At 41.2% G+C, this 20937-nt stretch overlaps 4 protein-coding genes across 4 annotated transcripts; all 4 read right to left on the bottom strand.

Moving 5' to 3' along the window:
• Positions 1-153: 153 nt before the first annotated feature.
• Positions 154-567, bottom strand: LOC129086902 (keratin-associated protein 9-3-like). The gene has a single exon (XM_054593641.1). The coding sequence runs from the start codon at positions 565-567 to the stop codon at positions 154-156; it is 414 nt and encodes a 137-aa protein (XP_054449616.1).
• Positions 568-7664: 7097 nt separating this feature from the next.
• On the bottom strand, positions 7665-8087 carry LOC129086979 (keratin-associated protein 9-3-like). Its single transcript, XM_054593739.1, has one exon. The coding sequence runs from the start codon at positions 8085-8087 to the stop codon at positions 7665-7667; it is 423 nt and encodes a 140-aa protein (XP_054449714.1).
• Positions 8088-13966: 5879 nt separating this feature from the next.
• LOC129086985 (keratin-associated protein 9-3-like) lies at positions 13967-14326 on the bottom strand. The gene has a single exon (XM_054593744.1). The coding sequence runs from the start codon at positions 14324-14326 to the stop codon at positions 13967-13969; it is 360 nt and encodes a 119-aa protein (XP_054449719.1).
• Positions 14327-17318: 2992 nt separating this feature from the next.
• LOC129086980 (keratin-associated protein 2-3-like) lies at positions 17319-17735 on the bottom strand. Its single transcript, XM_054593740.1, has one exon. It carries the CDS (start codon positions 17733-17735, stop codon positions 17319-17321), a length of 417 nt encoding a protein of 138 aa, XP_054449715.1.
• Between the last annotated feature and the right edge of the window lie 3202 nt (positions 17736-20937).

Below are 20937 nucleotides of genomic sequence, written 5' to 3'. Positions count from 1 at the left end.
GCACATTCAGGAGGGTCCTAAGGCTAGTTATTTCTGAATGACTTAGAAACATCACGATACTTAGCATCCACGTAAAGTCAAGCATTTCTTCAGAGATCAAGGCAGCTTTCGTATGTTTCTTCTTTCATTCTTCAGCAATCAGCAGCCTTCTTTTTAACAGATGGGCTGGCAGCAGGAGGGCTGGCAGCAGTAACAGCAGCAGGCGGGGCGGCAGCTGGACTGTCCGCAGTAGGAGGGGCGGCAGCAGGAGGCCTGGGCGTGGTGCAGCTGGCAGCAGGTGGGGGGCGTGCAGCTCACCACGCAGCAGGGAGGCAGGCAGGTGCCCTCCAGGCGGCAGTCAGGGCGGCACCACCTGGTGCGGCAGCTCATGGCTCCACAGCAACTGCCCTGGCCGCAGCCCTGGCCGCAGCCCAGGCCGCAGCCCAGGCCGCAGCCCAGGCCGCAGCCAGCGCCGCACCCCGTCCCACAGCAGCCGGTCTGGCAGCAGGTTGGCTGGCAGCAGCTGGGGCCACAGGGCCCACAGGAGCAGCTGGGAAATCCACAGAAGCTGGTGGTGCAGCAGGCCATGGTGTCAGGTGTTGGGTTGAGAGTTGGGTTGTTAAGATACGTTTATGAGTTTTGGCTGCACCTTCTACATCTGGCCTTTTATATAGTCCCAAGAGACACTGATTTTCCCAATACTTAGCATTTTTCCTTGTCACTAATTGCAAAGACAGTCACTGATTGGCTAACACCCGAGTTGTTTAGAAAGTTATAAATAGCATTGCCTGCTTTGGTCATTGCTCATCAAGTCTCATTATATTTCTTCTTTGCCCTGCGGATCGAGTGAAGGCTCATTATGGAAGCCAATTGCGGCAGCTCCTCTTTTTGTTCGTCATGTGACAGATGAAACTTGAGCCAACCACTGCCCTGGCTGGCTTTGTCGAATATGTCCTTTGGTAACCTTCAGGCAAAGTTGATCTAAACTGAACATTTCTCCATAGGCAGCCACTCAAATAAGGATCATGATTTCATAAACAAGTTGTCTAGACTTGGAATAACTAACATTAGTGTCATCAAAACACGAGCACTCACCTGATTCATCAACATCCAAAAAAGTATGCCTTTCTATGATCAAGACTGTGCAAGCTGTAGGATCCTCTGAGCTCTACTGGGTATTTTTGTCTTTAACCATCAATGAACATATTCTCAACTGAGACCCTTAATGATTTTGGCTTGTAGATTGTTTTCTGACTCTACTAAATTAAAAGTATATGCTAGTAATGAGTATGTATTTTAACAATTCAAACAGTCCAAAGACACACATAGAAGAGTTAATATTTTCCCTCCCTTCCCCAAAACACACACATCTCTTCCGAAACTAGTACTCCAGAAGGTAATCAATATCAAGCTTGGTGTCTATTGTTCAGTACCTTTCTTCCTATTTGTGCAAACATGGACAAGTATATATATGCATATAGCTTCTAATTCCGTAAAGTTGGGGTCTCCTATACATATTTACTTTTAAACAATTGACTTGTAGTAAAATACATATGACAAAACTTGCCATCTTAACTATATTTAAGTGTACACCTCACTAATGTTAAGTAAGTTCACATTGTGAATTCTTTTTATCTTGCAAAACAGAAAATCTATATACGTTAAATAACTTTCCGATTCTCCCCAATCCCTACCACTAAACCCTTGGTAATCACCATTCTAATTTGCATCTTGATGAATTTGACCACTCTTGGTACCTCATACAAGTAGAATCCAAGCACTATTTGTCTTCTTTTTTGTATCTGGCTTATTTTACTTAGCATAATGTTCTCATGAGTCATCCATGTTGTAGAATATGTCAGAATTTCCTTCCTTCTTAAGGCTGAATAATATTCCATTGTATGTATACACTACAACTTGTTTATCCATTCATCCATCAATGGACAGTTGGGTTGCATCCACCTTTTGGCTATGTGATTAATGCAGCTTTTGCTTTGCAAACTGGCCCCCATACACGAAAGACAAAGAGAGACCAAAGAAGGAGACAGACCACTCCATATTGGTAGGTGGCAGGTTTAAAAAGCAAGGGATCCTACTTATTAGGCTTGTTTCGGGTGACAGCAAGACCAACAGATCACTTCAACTGCCTGCCAAATCTTAAAAGTTTAGATGGAGGCTTCAATCGGGTTTAGTCACATACATCATCCAAGTGGTCTCAACAACTCATTGCTCCCTCACGGCTGCACCCTTGAAAACAGCTCCCATTGTGGGAAGAGAAGGCAGAGAGTACATTCCAAGGGCAGGGGAAGGAGTGAGGATCTTTGGAATCCCTGGGTCCAGCTCTTGGCCCAACCAGCGGTCGTTTTCTCTGAATTACCTCCTCCAACAGCTACTGTGAATATGGATGTGCAAATCTCTTCTCAAGAGATTTGTGCTTTCAATTCTTTTGGGTATATGTGTAGAAATGGAATTACTACTTTATATGGTAATTCTATTTTTAAGTATTTGAATAACTGCTTTTTCATAGTAGTTGCACTATTTTACATTCCCACCAACAGTGCACAAGTGTTCCAATTTCTCCACATTCTTGCCAGCACTCGGGTTTTTTGAGAGTGGCCATGGGTGTGAGGTGGTACGTCATAGTGGTTTTGATTTGAATTGTCCCTATTATAAGTGATATTGAGCACCTTTTCGTGTGCTTGTTGATCATTTGTATATCTTCTTGGAAAAATGTCCCTTCATGTCATTTGCCCAACTTTTGTTTTGTTGTTGTTGAGGTTAGGAGTTCTTTATGTATTTTGGATATTAACCCCTTAACAGATATATGATTTGCAAATATTTTCTCCCATTCCATAGACTGCCTTTCCATTTTGCTAATAGTGTCCTTCGATGAACAAAAGTTTTAATTTTGATGTACTTCAGTTTATTTTTTACTTTGTTGCCAGTGCTTTTGGTGTCATATCCAAGAAATCATTGCCATAGCCAATGTCATGAAGCTTTTCCCCTATGTTTTCTTCTGAGTTTTATGTTTTGTATTTAGGTCTTTGATTCACTTTGATTTAATTTTATATATATAAGATAGGGTCCAATCTTTTTTCATGTGCATATCCATTTTGTCCAGCACCATTTGTCCTTTCCCCTTGAATGGTCTTGACACCTGTTGAAAATCCTTTGACCATATATGTAAGAGTTTATTTCTAGGCTCTGTATTCTATTCTATTTGTCTACGTGTCTGCCTTTATGTTGGTATCATACTATTTTGATTACTATAGCTTTGTAACATAGTTGAATTCAGGAAGTGTGATCCCTCCAGCTTTGCTCTTCCTTCTAAAGATTTCTTTGGCTCTTTAGGGTCTTTTGTAGCTCCATACAAATTTTAGGATTGTTTTTTTCTATTTCTGTGAAAAACACCATTGGAATTTAGATAGGAATTGTATTGAACCTTTAGGTTGCTTTAGTTAGTATGGACATTCTAATAACTATAATTCTTTTAAGCTATGGGCATGGAATAGCTTTCCATTTATTTCAGTTTTCTTCAATTTATTTAATCAATGTCTTACAGTTTTCAGTGTACAAATTCTTCACTTCCTTGATTGAATTTATTCCTAAGTATTTTATTCTTTTGATGCCATAGTAAATGGGATTATTTTCTTAATTTCTCTTTCTGATAGATTGTTGACAATGTGTAGAAATGCAACTGACTTTGTAAATTGATTTTGTATCCTGAAACTTTACTGAATACTTTGATTAGTTCTTACTTTTTTTTGGTTTGTTTTTGGCGACATCTTTTGGGTTTTCTATTTATAACATTATATCATCTGCAAATAGAGAAGGTTTTACTTTATTCTGTCTGGTTTAGACACTTTTTATTTCTTTTTCTTGCCTAATTGCTCTCGATAGGACTTCCAATACTATGAAAAATAGGATAGGTGGCTGTGGGCATCCTTCCTCTGATCGTTGCCTTAGAGGAAACACTTTTAGTCTTTCACCATTGAGTATGACATCAGTGTGGGCTTTTTACTTATGGTTTTTATTATGCTGAGGTAGTTTCCTTCTATTCCTAGTTTGCTGAATTTTTTAATCATGAAAGGCTGATGAATCTCATCCGATGTTTTCTCTGCATCTCTTGAGATACACGTTTCGCCCCTCCCCGCCGCCCCCGCCAACTTGCCTCATTCTGCTATGTGATGAAAGCATCGATGGATTTTCATATGTTGAAAATCTTACTTGGGCATGGTGTATATCCTTTTAATGTGCCTTTGAATTCTGTTTTACAGTGTTTTGTCATGGAATATTGCATCAATATTAATTAGGGATGTTGGTCTGTAATTTTCTTTTCTTGTAGTGCCTACCTGACTTTGGTATCGGGATAATGCTGGCCTCATAGGATGAGTTCGGAAGTGTTCCCCCGTCTTTCATTTTTTGGAAGAGTTTAAGGAGGATTGGTTTTAATTTTTCTTTTAGTTTTTGGTAGAATTCATCAGTGAAGCCTTCTGATACTGGGATTTTCTCTCTTGGAGGTTGATTACTACTGATTCAATCTCCTTATTTGCTATAGATCTGTTCAGATTTCAATTTCTTCATGGTTCAGTTTTGATAGGAATTATCCATTTCATCTAGGTCATCCAATTTGTTGGCTTATTCTATACATATTACTACTCATTTTTTAAATGGCTATGCAATATTTCGGAGTACAATCATATCACATTTTATTCAGTCATCCTCTACTGAGAAGTGCTCAATTGTTTTTAGTTTGTGCTTTTGAATTTTAAAAATCATAGAATTTTAAAGTGAAAGTGACTTTATTTATTTATATTACACTTATTGGAGTGACATTGGTTAATATCATCATATAGGCATGTGTCCATTTCTATGATAAACAGGTTCAGAGTTAGATGATTAGAGGTGGTCACATGATGTTGTGGGCTGAACTCTTAAATTAAGAGTTAAATTAATTAAACTAAATAGGCTTCTCAGACTGGTTCTACCATTAAGTGACTAAACCTCAGAAAAGTCACTTAATTCCTCTGAACACTGGTTCATTCACCTGTAAGATGAGATGATCTCTCAGATGCCTCCAGGGATAAAATTGTGTAATTGCTCTACCAGATCGTTCATTCCTTAAGGGCCCGATCTGCCCATGTCTGGTTCACCATCATTTCCTACGTTGTACCTTCTGCACTATCTTGAATGTAGATGCTCAGTATGTGCTTGTCGAATTACAGAGGGAATGAGTGATCAGCAGTGTATGGTGATGATAAACAGCCAAATTTTACCAAAGTCGTTTGTCCATTTTTTTTTCCTCAGCAGTAGCTGTTAGGTAGTGATACCTGAAAATAGTCAGTAGTTAGAATCAAAGGGGCAAGAGGACAAATGTGTCTTCATTTCTGTTCTGTTGTTCAAGGGGTGTTTTCTGGATTGGATAAGGTCTCTTGGTGCCATGTCAGGGAAATTGATTCTTTGCTTACATGTTATCCTTTATTTATGCTTTCTAATTACTTGATCTTTATTAAAACTTGAATGAATAAAGCATTGTAATTTTAACAAAGTAATATTCTTTTTAAATCTTTTTTCACTTTAGTTTTATTGTTGGCACTCTGACAGGTACCCCCATACCCGCTTTGCCCACCTTCGCCCAGCCCCTGCCCCCCTTCCCTCTGGTCATCGCCACGCTGTTGTCTGTATCGCAGTGTTATGTGTATATATTCTTCGGCCAATCCCTTCACCTTCCCTCATCCAGTCCCTGCTCCGCCCGCCCCTCTGACAGCTGTCAGTCTGTTCCATGTATCTCTGTTTCTGTTTCCATTTTGTCCATCAGTTTATTTTGTTCATTAGATCTCACATATAAGTGAGACCATATGGTATTTGTCTTTCTCTGACTGGCTTATTTCACTTTGCATAATAATCTCCAGGTCCATTCATACTGTTGCAAAAGGTAAGATTTCCTTCTTTTATAGGGCCACATAGTATTCCATTGTGTAAATGCACTACAGCTTTTTTTAATCCACTCATCTACTGCTGGGCACTGTGTCTAGATCTTGGCTATTGTAAATAATACTGCAGTGAACATAGGGGTACATATATTCTTTCAAGCTGGTGTTCCGCCAAGAGTGCACAGGCACTTCCTTTTCCTCACATCCTCACCAGCACTTGTTTATTGATTTATTGATGACAGCTATTCTGGCAGGTATGAGATGATATCTCATTGTGGTTTTAATTTGCACCTCTCTGATGATGAGTGATGTTGAGCATTTTCTCAATATGTCAATGGGCCATCTGTATGCCATCTTTGGAAAAGTGTCCATTCAGGTCCTTTGCCCATTTTTAAATTGTATTATTTCTCTTTCTGGTGTTGAATTGTTTAAGTTATTTATATACTTTGGAAATTAACCCCATATCAGATGTATCATTGGCAGACATGTTCCAAATATGGTTGTGTACTCCCTTGCTAGAGAGAACACACAAATGTATGGGGTGAGTGCAGTACCAGGGGGTGGGAGGCGGGGAGGAGAGAGTGAGGGGTTCTTTGTACCCCTGGAATTATATTGGTTTAGGTTTGGGATGGACCAGGTGCTTTTTCAAAATAACCAATTAAACTCCCCAAGTTTTTGTGGGCTTTGACAGGTCCACCTCCCAGTTAGACTAATAGGCCTCGATAGTAAAACACTTCCCCCTGTGCCCTGCAGCAATCTGCTACTGGAGGTGGAAAGGAAGGAGTGCTTATCTCCTTGGTGGAGAAATGCTGGAATTCCATGGAATGTGAAGCTGTAGCTTCCTGGTGAAGCAAACAGACGCATGCTCCCCACTTTATTAAGCTTAATGTCCAATTTCTTTTGCTTCCCTTTTTAGTAATAATTAGCCTACTACCTATGGTAATAAGACCGCATGTAAATAGAAAAGTGTAGTTTATTAGCATACATTACCATTGTTTGAAGAGTGCCTGAAAGAGCATTCCTCTAGCAAATATGAAAAAATAATTCATTCTGGTGCTGGATTCAGGTCCTGACTTCGGTCGCTTTCTGGTTGTGAAAGCATTTTATGAGGTCAGGATATGGTCATACAGCTGTGCCATTTCTGAGGCCCTAGAACTGCATTTGCGGGATCTTTTTATGGGAAATAACCCCTACTGGATCTGATCAAATTTCCTAACATTGTTTAAGAAAAGCAGTGTAGTATAGCAAAACCAGATTAAAATCTTTTATATGACTTTCTAGGAAATAGACACCAAGAGCACACTCAATAAAGAAAAAAAAAGGTATGTTTGCTGCACCAAATAGATGTAATTTATTAGACCTTGGTATGGTCTCCTGTCATGGGAAGTACAATTCGCAGGATGGTGGAATATAGGAGGTGAATGTATCTGAGAAGTACAGGTGGTTCTTCCACATCCTCAGCAGCACTGAGCCCTGGAGCGTGGGATCAAATACTTGCCGAAGGTCAATGCCACTGCCAATCGGTTTTCCCCTCTCTTGAGTCAAATTTGTATTTTGACAGCCTCCGTGGGGAGATCAAGGTCTGTGAGGAAGAGAGGTCTGTGAGTCTCAAATATTTGGTAATCTCCACAGCAAAAGCCCTATGAAAGTTGGAGGACTTGATAGTGGTCCAGGGGTGGTTGAAGAGGTAATTAGTTCAGGGACTGAGTTGAAAGTTGAAACTTGCAGGTTGAAAATCAGCCACTTGGCTTTTTAGCAGGTGGGCTCACAGCAGGTGGGCTCACAGCAGTAGCAGCAGCAGGCGGGGCGGCAGCTGGACTGTCCGCAGTAGGAGGGGCGGCAGCAGGAGGCCTGGGCGTGGTGCAGCTGGCAGCAGGTGGGGGGCGTGCAGCTCACCACGCAGCAGGGGGGCACGCAGGTGCCCTCCAGGCGGCAGTCAGGGCGGCACCACCTGGTGCGGCAGCTCATGGCTCCACAGCCACCCGCCTGGCCGCAGCCCAGGCCGCAGCCGGCCCCGCACCCCGTCCCACCGCAGCTGGTCTGGCAGCAGCCGGTCTGGCAGCAGCCGGTCTGGCAGCAGCCGGTCTGGCTGCAGGTTGGCTGGCAGCAGCTAGAGCCACCGGTCCCACAGGAGCAGCTGGGAAATCCACAGAAGCTGGTGGTGCAGGAGGCCATGGTGTCGGGGGCTGGGTTGCGAGTTGGGTTGCTTGGAGAAATTTTTTAGTTTTGGCGAGAACTCCCACATTTGGCCTTTTATAAGCCTTGGCCAGCTATTATTTACGTAATGCCCACAGTCTCTTCCTTATTTGTGTTTGAACAACTTGTTTCTGAATAATAATTGCCCTGTCCCTGAGTGATTTGTTCCACCTTCTGAAAGCCTTTAAAAGTTGATTTCATTTGGTGTTCAATTAGGATTCTTTACCACAGCCAAGTAGTCATTAGCATTCAATGACTACCTAACCCCTCATTTCCTATGTTTGTTACAATTTGCTCATTGCCCAAAGAATAATTGACTTGTGCCTCATCTTTAAGATGTGTCAATATTACTGAATGCTGACCCTAATAATTGAGCTCTGGGGTCTCACATGACAGTTTATTGCTCATCAACTGGCCTCCAGTGTCCGTAGCTGATGCTCCTCTACCTTCCTTGCCTTCACTTTGCCAGAGAAGCAGAGTGGTTCAGCTGGCCAGAGAGGGATGCTTTCACTGGGAGCTGGGACATGTGGAGGAATTGTTACTGAAAACATTTCTGAAGCACTGGTTTTTGTGTCCACACAGTAGTGAGTACTTCGTTTGTGTTTATTCATTTAATTTTCACAGCAATCCTATGGGGTAGGTATCATTGCTCTTCCTTCTTCCACGTGAGGAAACTGAGCCACAAACAGATATAAGTCATTCACCCAAGTTTACGTTAACAAATGGAAAATCTGAAATTTGAACCCATGCTATCTGACCTCAGGCTCAGCTCTTTAAACCATTAGTCAGCTTCCTTTTCCCTGTAAGCAGGTGTTCTAGAGAAAAATCAAATGGTGAAGACAAGGTGTGAATATTTGCCCTTTTTTTTTTTTACAGGCTTTTGGAGAGTAAAGGGAAGAAAGACAGAGTTTAGGGTGAGTAACATCACAGTTTATTAGAGATTTCTCTGGAGATTTAATTTTTTTAAACTATATAATAAGCATACTTCAAGAAAAACTTAATTGCTAAAAGTTAATTTACTTGACTTGTGACTTCATCAAATCTTTGATTTTAAGATATTCTTTTTTTGTAACAGATTTATTCTATAGATTTAAATGTCCTTTTCTTAAAATCGAGGTACAACCGACAGGTAACATTTATTAGTTTCAAGTGTACAGCATAATCATTTGATACATGTATATTTGTGAAATGATCACCACAGTAAGCTAGTTAACATCCATCACCACACAGAGTTACATTTTTTCTTGTGATGAAAATAAACATTTTTAACTGCATAAAAATCACACTCTTAATACTTTAAGACTGGAGCACATGGCATACTGTCTTGTGTTAGGTGGACACTGTGCAGTTTACTCTAGATGTTGGGGACTAATCCAATGAGCTGGAACATTTATTTTTCCGAATGAGGCAACTGATGGGGTGAAGATGGAGGTTTTGTGTCACTGCAGTGCAGGGAAGCCTGGCCTCCGTGGAGCATGCGCGCTGTTACAGAGAAATAGCAGGTGAAACGCCGCTTCCAGGGTTGGAACCGAATGCCAAGCATGAGTTCTGCTTCTCCAGAAACGTCAGCTTTGAGTTCAGATCATAACTCTTTCCAAGTTAGAACTAAGACGCTTTCAAATCCCACATTAAGTGTAAATTAAAAGGTGTAGTTCTTCGTGATTTTTTTTCCTTCTCCTTTTGCAAACCTGTATCACTGATTGCTTAGCTAACATTTCCCCCTAGAAGGTTGGAAATATGTGGATTTGTTGGTACAACAATCTCAGGAGCTATCTATTTCATTCCTAAATTCAGCAGAGTCCTTGATACCAAAACGATTTATGTTTCCTTGCACAAAGCTCAGATGTTTGAGGAGTTGAAATACATATTGATAAGGACACTGGAGATGGTACCATTATATATCATATTCCCGTTTCTGTGCTTTTTTACTATGGCATTGTTTCCAACATTTTCCTCAGTGCAAAATTGAACTCAATTTTCATGTTTCTCTGGTCTTTGGTTGCCCTTGGAGAATTATTAAAAGTAAGATATTTCAGACAGTGTTCTCCAGAGAAACAGAATCAAGAGGATAAAAACAAACAAACAAACAAACAAACAAACGAGAAAACCCGTCCAGGATATATAACCACAGGAGTGGGCAAAAGTAAGTTTTCAGTTGTGAGTGAACTTCTTTTCAGTTAATAAAGCTATTGTAAGAATCATAACCCTTATATCTTTTTCCATACGAATAACTGTAAACCTACTTTTGTCCACCCCTGCGTATATTTTAATATAAGTATAAATAAATATATTTGTTTATTGTGAGGGAGGGGCTGAGAAGTCCCACCAGACACTGATCCGACCGAGGGCGAGAGCGGGTGGAAGCCTCAGCTCGAGCAGGAGAGCGCATTTCCCCTCCTTTGCCTTTTCTGTTTTACTCAGGCCCTCACTGGATTTGTTGCTGTCTGGCTGCATTGGTGAGGGCGAGCCGCCTTTTTCCCCTCAGTCTGCAGACCAAATACTAATCTCTTCTGCAATAAAAACAGCCCCACAGGCACAGCCAGAAATAATGTTTTAGCTGCTATCTGCTTATCCCTTAGCCCAATCTACTTGCTAGAAAAAAAGTAACCATCACATAACATATGATACTTAACATTTGAGAATTCCACCTCTCTGCCACAGAAGGAAGACTAATCTGAACATTCTTCTACCTCCCCTAAAGAAAAAAAGAAAATAAATTTTTTTTTTGTCCTACCACTTAAATCCATTTCTTCCTGATTGGTTTTCATACAAATGGAGTGAGAAGTTTAATCATTTGTGATCTCCCCCTGTGTAGAGTTTTTTATCCTTTTTAAATGCTGGATACACCTATTGGTGGTCGTCTTTGGGGAAAATAATGACCAGTACCTTTACATTTCAAGGTTTTTAAAATGACTGTGCCCATTCTCCTTGGTTCTAATTACTTCATTTAAGTTATGGTGCCCAGACCATTTCAGTACCATACAAGGGAGAAGGTGTTTCTCTGTTATTCTCAAATTTTTGCCTTCTGTTTAGAGATACTAATGTATTAAATTATTTTTCTTTAAGATGTCAGGGTTCCATTTTTCTAGTTATACGTTTTGGGTGTTCCTCTAATTTCTGAAACTCCATTTAATCGGTTCTCTGCGTCAGTTGCGTCTGTCTTACTTACATTCCTGAGAGGCAAGACATGGCTGGTACACCAACCAAATGAACACCCGCACCTTTTGATCCTAAACCAAGTAACAAGATCATTCTCTTCTCTCCTGAATTCTGACCTGGCTCTTCCCAGTCCTTATGAGCTTAAGCCCTTCTAAGTAAAAGGTGCATCCAGTCTAAATCATCCCAACCTGGAGGGAGACAAAAGAGTGGTAGAGGAGCAGAACAGAGTATTGACCACCTGTTGGAGGTGTTGTATAGGAAGGAATGCATAGGTTGTGCTTTGATGGGAGGCTCTGTCCCCTCAGAAGGGGAACCTTACCCTGCACACAAAGAGCTGTAGGCTCAACAAGCTGTGTATTCCTTGAGCTGTGTCCTTTTTCTAATTCCTATAACGTTGTGCTCGTAGGACCCCATGCCTTTGATTTTTTTAAAAATTGGGGTGAAATTCTCAGAACATCAATTACCATTGCCAAGTATACCATTGAAGGGCATCGGCTGCATTCAGAACGCGTGCCGCCACCTTCTCTCTCCCATTTCAACTTCTTTCCATTCCCGAGAGGGATGCCTAATACCCTTTAAGTTATCACTTCTCATTCCCGGCACCCTCAGCTGTTGGCTCACCACTTTGATTTTAAGATCCGTATGATTTTATTTGTTATAATGGAAACTCCATTATATGTCTTTCATTTCATCCTTGTTTCATTTTAGACCACTCTCTGGAGATTGGATAAAAATGGGGATAGTGTACGCCCGCATCATGTTCATTTGTATCTATCCCTGTAATGGATGTTTATTTCCTACTTCACACTACAGAAGAGAATTGTATAGGTGTTATAAAAACATCAGTTGAAATTCCCTTTTGTCATTTCGTGAAGTACGTTTTGAGGAACACTGGTGTTACAGGGTGTTAGCTGGTGATACCTGAATGAGGATACCCTGGTTAAATCAGTTTGGGAGTGATGGTTACAGACGTTCCGTTTTACAGGACATCTCAGTTCCTTTAATTTTTTTTTTAAAAATTGTATTTGTTTATTTTTAGAGATAGGGGAAGTGAGGGAGAAAGAGAAGGAGAGAAACATCGATGTGTGAGAGAAATATCGATCATTTGCCTCTCGCACACGCCCCAGTCATGGACTGGGCCACAACACAGGCATGTGCCCTGGTCAGGAATCGAACTAGTGACCTTTTGCTTTGTGGGACGACATTCAACCAGCTGAGCCAGGCCAGTCAGGGCCCTTTAACATTCTAATGTGCTTTTTATATATAAAATAGTGGTAACATACGCAACAATATTTGACTATTGAATATTTTTTCTTCTTTGGACATCCGAAGTGACCAATTGTCAGTGTGTCACTTGTTTAGGAAATGACTTAGTGCCCTATGCCTGGAAGGGACATTATAAGAAGAAAAACTCCATTCTCTCATTTTGCAGGTTAGAAATAGATGCCCAGGCAGATGAAGGGATTACTCAAGAATTCATGGATTGTTAGTTAAAGGGCAGGGTCTAGAACTCAGGATGCCTTTACATCATACATATTATTGTAAAATCTTGGGTTTACCGTTCTTCTCATCATGTATTATTCTTTTTATGCCCTTGCTGATAGACAGAATTGTGTACAGGATTATATAGGAATGAAATAAATGGATTTGGCAATGCCCTCAAGAAGCTCAGTGACATAGGATTCCTTTTTCTAAAGCTGATCTTCTGCAGCTCCTAGCCCATCAGCTGTACATTGAGGACCTCAAGAAATAGTTTATAAATACTGATGTATTCTTTTCATCATATGTTTTGGTTGCAGAATATTGGACCATTTCATGAATAAACAATGGAAAACCACCTTTTAAAGATCATTATTAAAAGCACAGTAATGAAAAACCATAGTGCTCTGCCACATTTATTGAGATTTAAAAATCCCAGTGCCCTAGTATCAATAACAAGTGCCAAAGAACTCTCCAACAATGACTTATTCATCAAAGAATGAAAATTTTTATTAAACCCCAAACCCAATGAGCTGTTGAAGTATTTCAGGTGATATTTACAGTAATATATTATGTACTCTTTTCACATTGTAAGACTTCTGTTGATATCCAGGTCTATGAAATATTTTTGATCTTCTATTATAAATTAATTTACATCTTAATGAAATTATGTAGCCATGTGACAAGAGGTCGCAAGCTGGGTTATGAGTATGGGAACTCAGAAGCTTGTTGGGACTCTACAGCAGTTAGTCTGGATGGGCCATCTTCTCAGGATTCCCGTCTGAAGGAGGTTTTCAACACTGAGGAATGCCACTTAGCTATAACCCAGTGCCTTTAATGTGGGGCATTTTTAAACATCAACAGAAGCTCAAAACAGATCACAGAGCAGGGGAAAATTAGACTTGTGGACAGTTCTCAAGGATAAAATCCACAATATGGCAGCAGTTTTCAACCCCGCAGGAAAATCAGGAATAGCATATCCAGAGCGATTTGAAGATCGTCAGGTGAGTTCCCAGCACTTCTGTGTCCACTGTGGAGTGTCACGGTATTCCTTGCAGACTGGAATCAAACAGAACCCATTGGCTTGGTGGCCCCTGTAGCAGAAACTCAGACGGAAGTCTAAGAGCTTGTTAGTGGTCCGGGGTTGTTGAGGAAGCAGATTGTTCAGAGACTGTGTCCTGGTCCATTGACAACCAGCAAGCTGGCTTTTGGCAGGCGGGCTAGCAGCAGTAGCAGCAGCAGGCGGGGCGGCAGCTGGACTGTCCGCAGTAGGAGGGGCGGCAGCAGGAGGCCTGGGCGTGGTGCAGCTGGCAGCAGGTGGGGGGCGTGCAGCTCACCACGCAGCAGGGGGGCACGCAGGTGCCCTCCAGGCGGCAGTCAGGGCGGCACCACCTGGTGCGGCAGCTCATGGCTCCACAGCCGCCTCCCAGGCCGCAGCCCAGGCCGCAGCCGGCGCCGCCCCCCGTCCCACAGCAGCCGGTCTGGCAGCAGGTTGGCTGGCAGCAGCTGGGGCCACAGGGCCCACAGGGCCCACAGGAGCAGCTGGGAAATCCACAGAAGCTGGTGGTGCAGCAGGCCATGGTGTCAGGGGCTGGGCTGAGAGTTGGGTCACTTCGGGGTGTTTCTGCGTTAGGGATGCTTGTCCCACTGGGGCCTTTTATAGGCCTTGGCCAGTTTCTGTGTTTGTGACAGAGAGCATTTTTATCTTGTTACTCTTTAAAGAAGCTTCCCCAGGGCCCTCTGATTATTCGAATACTGAGTTCTTTTAAATACACATCCAAATTGGTTTTTCCTTATTGCTCAGCTAGTATTCACCAGAGGTATTTGGTGATCCTTGGTAGAGTTGTTGATGCTTTGTTTCCAAATAATGCTGTAATTTTCACCTGCCAAAGTGCCTCTCACTCATGAGATGATGCAATTGTGGGGTCATATTCACCAAGACTTAGGTCTTCGGAAAAAATTATTAACCATTTACTGTTATTATTAACCATGTCCTTCATTTAAAGCTGTCTTTATTTTTTTAGATTAATAAGATTATAGCATCTATAATCACTCAGATAGAAATTCTGATAAACTCCACATTCATAAAAATTTATAGATATTTCCAGAAATTGGATCTTTCCCATTTCTATGTGCTCTCCTGAACGTCATGCATTTGGCCTTGAGGAAACCCTCATTGCTCAGGAGGACATATGGAACAGAACTGTTCCATTCCAATTTACTGGGGATATTTTGTTATCACAAATTTAAAATAAGGGCTAACATTCATATCCAGTAATTTGGAAAAAATCACAAAAACCTTAAGTGTAATTTATATTTCTATGAAACATGAAAAGCACTGCTATACAGATTATCTGGGCAGTATTTATTTCTCAAAGGTGGGATTCATTTCAGTGTACACCATTTTATGTAACTACATCCTGCGGCTTATGCAAGGATATCAGACCAAAGAGCACAACAGTTTAAAACCAATAAAAGAAAAGAAAAAGCAGGAACTTGAAAACACTTTTTTTTCTGTATCACAGGGCTTATAAGGCAGATGAGTGATCAAATATTGTTCAATCAAAGAGATTAAAATAAATGTTAGCAAAATAAAAATTGAAACAACTTCTGGTGGTTGCTAAAAGAAAGACTGTGATTTTCCATTTGATGTTTACAATTACATGGGGGAAATGAAAAAAAAAAGCTGTGGCCAAAAAAATGTATTATTGCTGCTGTGGTAGGTTTATTCCTTCCTTCTGACATGAATAGAAGCATCTAGCTTTTATGAGGTAGAGGTGTTGGTTAGTGCAGGGATAGAATTAAAAAGTGATTCATGCCAGTGTCAATAAAGATCTTCATGCCATATGATAACTATGACTGTAGGTATGAAGTTGAAAAATGGTTACATGGAATTGTTACCTATTGGAGATCAAAACTTTAATAAATCATCTTCTCCAACCATTGAATTTTATAGCAACAGAAACTAACACCATTTTGAAAAATAAATAGCATATTTATTAAATCCTATTATGCACGAGGCACTAACGGGTTATGCAGAAAGCAAGATCTAACCTATCTCGTACCTTGCTCTAGTGCACAAATCAGTATAGTATTGATATGAGGCATTAATCAAGAAAAATAGTCAAATATAGATGCATTCAGTCTCAAGAGTTCTAAATTGAAACATTGATGTGATGCAATGAACTACTTTTAATTTCCTCTGAGCATCAGTTGATGTTAGAATACTCTTGAGTCTAGGAATGCCTGCATTTTGGAGAGGTTATCGACTTTTTCCATTCATACAGCCAGTACATAGCCAGAAGCGCTGGGTATAAAACTGTTATCCTTCACTCCTAGATCAGTTCATTTTATTTCATACCATGCTGCTTTCCAGGATCAATTAGTGTTAGTAAAATTCTTTGGCTCCTATTTAAAAAATATAATAGCTCAAGAATGTGAATATCAGTGGAATACTGTGGAGCAGAGATTTTAAACACACACTCAGTAAGCATAAATATGTTAAAATTCTTTCAGGTGTCTACTGACCAAAAGAGTTTCCTCTCGAACTGTAATAGTCACATTTGCTTCCTAATTGTTTCTTGTTTCTCAGTTTGTATTAGTTAATATTCCTTCAGGGTTTTTAGGCCTTCCATACCATTTGTATCTTCTTTGTTGTGTGGCCATCGTCTTAGTTCAGCTTTCAATCAGTTTCTGTATAGTCCTTTTATGTCTAGCCTTTGGCCTTCTGTTTTTATAAGCAGCAACCATAGGAATCACCCCAGTGCCTAACTCCTGTCATGCTATTCCTGCCACTCAGGGCTTTCAACAGCTCCTTAGTGCTTATTGCTTTCAGGGTATACTCATTTAATTAATATTCAAAGCACACAAATTTTCCAAATTTACCTTCCACTATTATTCTACATATATCCGGTGTTTGCAGCCAACTATCTTCTGAACACCCAGTCTATCCCTGTATGCATAAAGGGATACCATCTTCCCTTAGATCTGCACCCCAAAATCTTAACCCTTATAATGTGCTGCCTTCTCTTTTCCATCTTTCTTTTGCTCCCCAGTCAACATTGACTTCTTTGTTGATACCATACAGTGTACTATACTTTTATTTTTCTGTATTCTAATTTTTAGTTGAGTTATTGTCAATTTGATTTACGTTCCTGGAAGTTTCTTGAAAAGGGGAACATTTTTTAGTCAATTTTAATTTATTTTATATACAATACTGTGTGTAACTTGCAGGCGGTAGTCAATCTGCATATTTTTGTTATGTTAAAATTTAATTTAAAAAATAGAATGAATAAGTAAAACCAAAGCTGTGGTTGCTAGGCCAAAGATCAAAAGTTTATTAGAAAACAAACATGCCACTAAGACGTAAGATATAAGATGGCAAGAAAGAAGTTGCTGCTATTACAAAGACTTGAGAACAGCCCAAGTCTTAATGGATGAGTCTGGGTTTCCATGTAACTGCTGGCAGACTTGAGACGTCTTAATGGCTTAGGGAATGTTTGCTGGGTAGAGAAATGGGAGTATCACTTTTACAGAAGGTTGATGGCTTGCTCTAGGCAGTTGGTGTACCATTCAGCAGCAGCAGCAGGGGGAGGTCCTGCAGGTGGTGCGGCAGGGGGCAGGCTGGCAGCAGGGGGGCCGGCAGCAGGGCGCCTGCACGCAGATGGGCTGGCAGCAGGTGGAGGCCCAGCAGCAGGGGCGGCAGACCACGGCCGTGCAGGACGTGGGGCAGCAGGCGATGGGGCGGCAGCAGCCCTCCTGCAGGCCGCAGGGGTCACAGCAGATGGGGCGGCGGCAGGGCTCACAGATGGGGCGCGTGCAGCGGGGCACGCAGGTCACGGGGCGGCACACGGTGGTCTGGCAGCTGCAGGGGCGGCAGCAGCAGGGGTCGCGGCAGCAGCAGGGCTGGCAGCAGGGCTGGCAGCAGGGCTGGCAGCAGCCTCCCCCACAGATGGAGGAGCAGGTGGAGCCGCAGCAGGAGCCGGTCATGGTGGCGTGTGGGGCTGAGTGGGGCGGGCCTGGCGAGAGGAGCTGGGTGTTGTCGGGTGTGAATGTCTTCCTCCCGTTGTGGCCCTTTATATACCCTGGCCAGGGGCTGATGACCCCTCCTGTTTATCTTTTGGCCAATTAAGTAGAATTTTGTTTTGACTAATGGTTGCATTGCTCACGACATACTCATGATCTCATTAATGAACTCTTATTGCACCCTAAATATGGATACATTCATGCTGTTTGTCATCAAAATCCAAGCATCCTTAGCCATTTCTGGTGATAGCAGCTCCTGATGGTCATTTTGAGTAGATAGCACCTGACAAATCCTGGATAAAATGGTTCTGTTGGAATTGCAATTTTAAAAAAGAAAAACATAGTATAGGGGTTTCTAGTACAATGACTATTTTCTGTCTTTGACCCCCAAAAGCTCCCCTGAAAAGCCTACATGTTAATCATGCAAGTATTAGACATGTCCTTCAGTGTGGATTCCTTGGAAGTGCGTATGGCTTGATACAATGGAATGTATATATGCCTGAACAGGACTGTAGCTCATATGATTGTGTGATAAACACAAAACTTTAGTTTTTTAAACCAGGTTAAGTATTGATATAAGGCATCCAAGACTGCCATCCATTTTTTATTCCCTTTATCTAGTTCATGTTGTGCATATCTCTGGTCCTTCTGATCACAGGATGCTAATCTTATCTCTGAGGTATGACTTTTTTTTTTTTTTTTTGCCTAAAGTATCTTTTATTTTTGTTGTTATTCTATTACAGTTGACCCAAGTTTCCCCCTTTTGCCCTCCTCCACCCAGCGCACCCTCTGCTCCCACCTTCAATCCCCACGCTGCTGTCCGTGTCCATGGGTCATTCATCCACGTTCTTTAACTAGTCTCTTCCCCTTCTTTCCGCCATTATGTCCCTCCCTCCTCCGCTCTGGTCACTCTTAGTCTGTTCCATGTTGCCACGCCTGTGGTTCTATTTTGTTCGTTAGTTTATTATTGTTCATTAGGTTCTTCTCATAGGTAAAATCATGTGGTATTTGTCTTTCACTGACTGGCTTACTTCACTTAGAATCGTATCCTCCAGTTCCATCCATGCTCTTGTGAAAGGTAGAACTTCTGTCTGCTGAATACAATTCCACTGTGTAAATGTACCACAGTTTTTTGATCCATTCGTTTACCGATGGGCCCTTGGGCTGTTTCCAGCACCTGGCTATTAAAAATAGCGGTGCTATGAACATCCAGGTGCATTAGTTCTTTTGAATTGGTAATTTGGGGTTCTTAGGGTATACTCCCAGCAGTGGAAATGCTGGGTCAAAAGGCAGCTCCATTTTTAGTTTTTGTGGAAATTCCATACTGTTTTCCACAGCGGCTGCATTCCCACCAACAGTGCACTAGGGTTCCCTTTTCTCCACATCCTCTCCACCACTTGTTGTTCTTTGATTTGTTTACGACGGCCTCTCTGACCAGTGTGCAGTGGTATCTCAGTGTGGTTCTAATTTGCATCTCACTGATGGCTGGTGATGCTGAGCATCTGTCCATATGCCCTTGGGCCATCTGTAGAGACATGACATTTTATATATGACATAAAACATGACATTGTTTTTCTTGTGTATGTGATAAAGAATGATGTCATGAAAGGTGTTTTCTTAATTTACCTTGACATGGTGCTGTGACTAAGAAGTGACAAGATGGAGGTTTTTCAACCAATGTTGCAAACATAGCCAATACGTTGTTCAGAGGAGGTGCGCTGGGAAGCCAGGCACTGTGCTGCCACAGCTCCGCGTGCTGCGTGATGGGCTCGCTCCTTCGGGAAGCACCAGCGGGGCGGTTAAGGAGTTGCATGGGAATAGCCTCATTACCTTTCTGTTTTACCCCTCCTCCTGTTCGCCAGACAGGATTTTGGATCGCTTTAGGATCATTCTCATTATTCAAAAGAATGTGCCTTGGGCCTCAGGAGCTGAAGTTCCCTCAATGGCTTTCAAACATAATTTGAAGTCTTTGAAAAGAATGTAAATTGACTAAACATATAGTCACCATTGGGGAAACAGGAGGGAGAAATCAAGCACAGTTCTCATCACTGGGAACCTTTGACTTGCTCACATTTTCCATTCTTTCTCTTTTCCCTGAATACCCAGGGACAACAGACTGTAACAGTCAGACTATAACACGCAGCAATGATTTTTTCAAAGCAGTAACGAGGACCTAGATTTAAAAAACAAAAACAAAACTAAAAAAACAACTTGTATATTCTGCTTTGTTCCCCACCTAAGTTTACATTGAATAAGTAAGGTGTACATTGTGATGATTTGACATGTGTATATTGCAAAATGTTCACTGAAATAAGGTTAATTAACATATCCTTTACTTCATGTAATTATTTTACTGTTGTTATGATGAGAACATTAAAGCTCTACTTTCATAGCAACTTTCAAGTATATGACATAGTATTGTTAATTATAGTCACCATGCTGTACAATTAGATCCCCAGAACTTGTGTGTTCATCTTACAAGTGAAAATCTGTACCTTTTGACTAACATCTCACCATTTCTCCTACATTTCAGCCCCTGGCTACCACCTTTTTACTTTCTGTTCCTATGAGTTCTATGTTTTTCATTACACATGTAAGTGAGATCATACAATATCTCTCTTTCACTTAGCATAATGCCCTAAAAGTCCATCCATGGTTTCAAAAATGGCAGGATTTTCTTCTTTTCTATGGCTGATAATATTCCCTTGTATGTATGTATATATACATCTATAGATATAGATGTGTTTCCTGCATTTTTAATCTACTTATCTGTCATTAGACATTTAGGTTGAGTCCATGTCTTGGCTATTGTGAATAATGTCCTACTTAACATGTGAGTGAAGATCTCTCTCTCTCCTGGGTCATATGGTAGCCCTGTTCTATTTTTTTTTTTTAGGAATCTCCACGTTCTTTTCCTAGTGGCTGCACCTATTTGCATTCTCACCAACAGTGCACCAAGGTTTCCTTTTCTTCACATCCTTGTCAGCATTTGTTTTTTCTCTCTCTCTCCCTCTCTCTTTTTCATAGTAGCCATTCTAATAGGTGTGAGATAATACCACCTTGTGGTTTTGATTTGCATTTCCCTGATGATTAGTAATGTTGAGTACTTTTTTGTGTACTTGTTGGCCATCTCTAAGTTTCTTTGGAAAAATGTCTATTCAAGTCA

This window comes from Pteronotus mesoamericanus, unplaced genomic scaffold, assembly GCF_021234165.1.
Source record: "Pteronotus mesoamericanus isolate MK-2021 breed Mesoamerican mustached bat unplaced genomic scaffold, CSHL_Meso_final scaffold_476, whole genome shotgun sequence".
In the NCBI taxonomy this organism is placed as follows: domain Eukaryota; kingdom Metazoa; phylum Chordata; class Mammalia; order Chiroptera; family Mormoopidae; genus Pteronotus; species Pteronotus mesoamericanus.
Note: the sequence above shows the minus strand (reverse complement) of the source record. Positions and strands in the feature narration are given on the sequence as shown.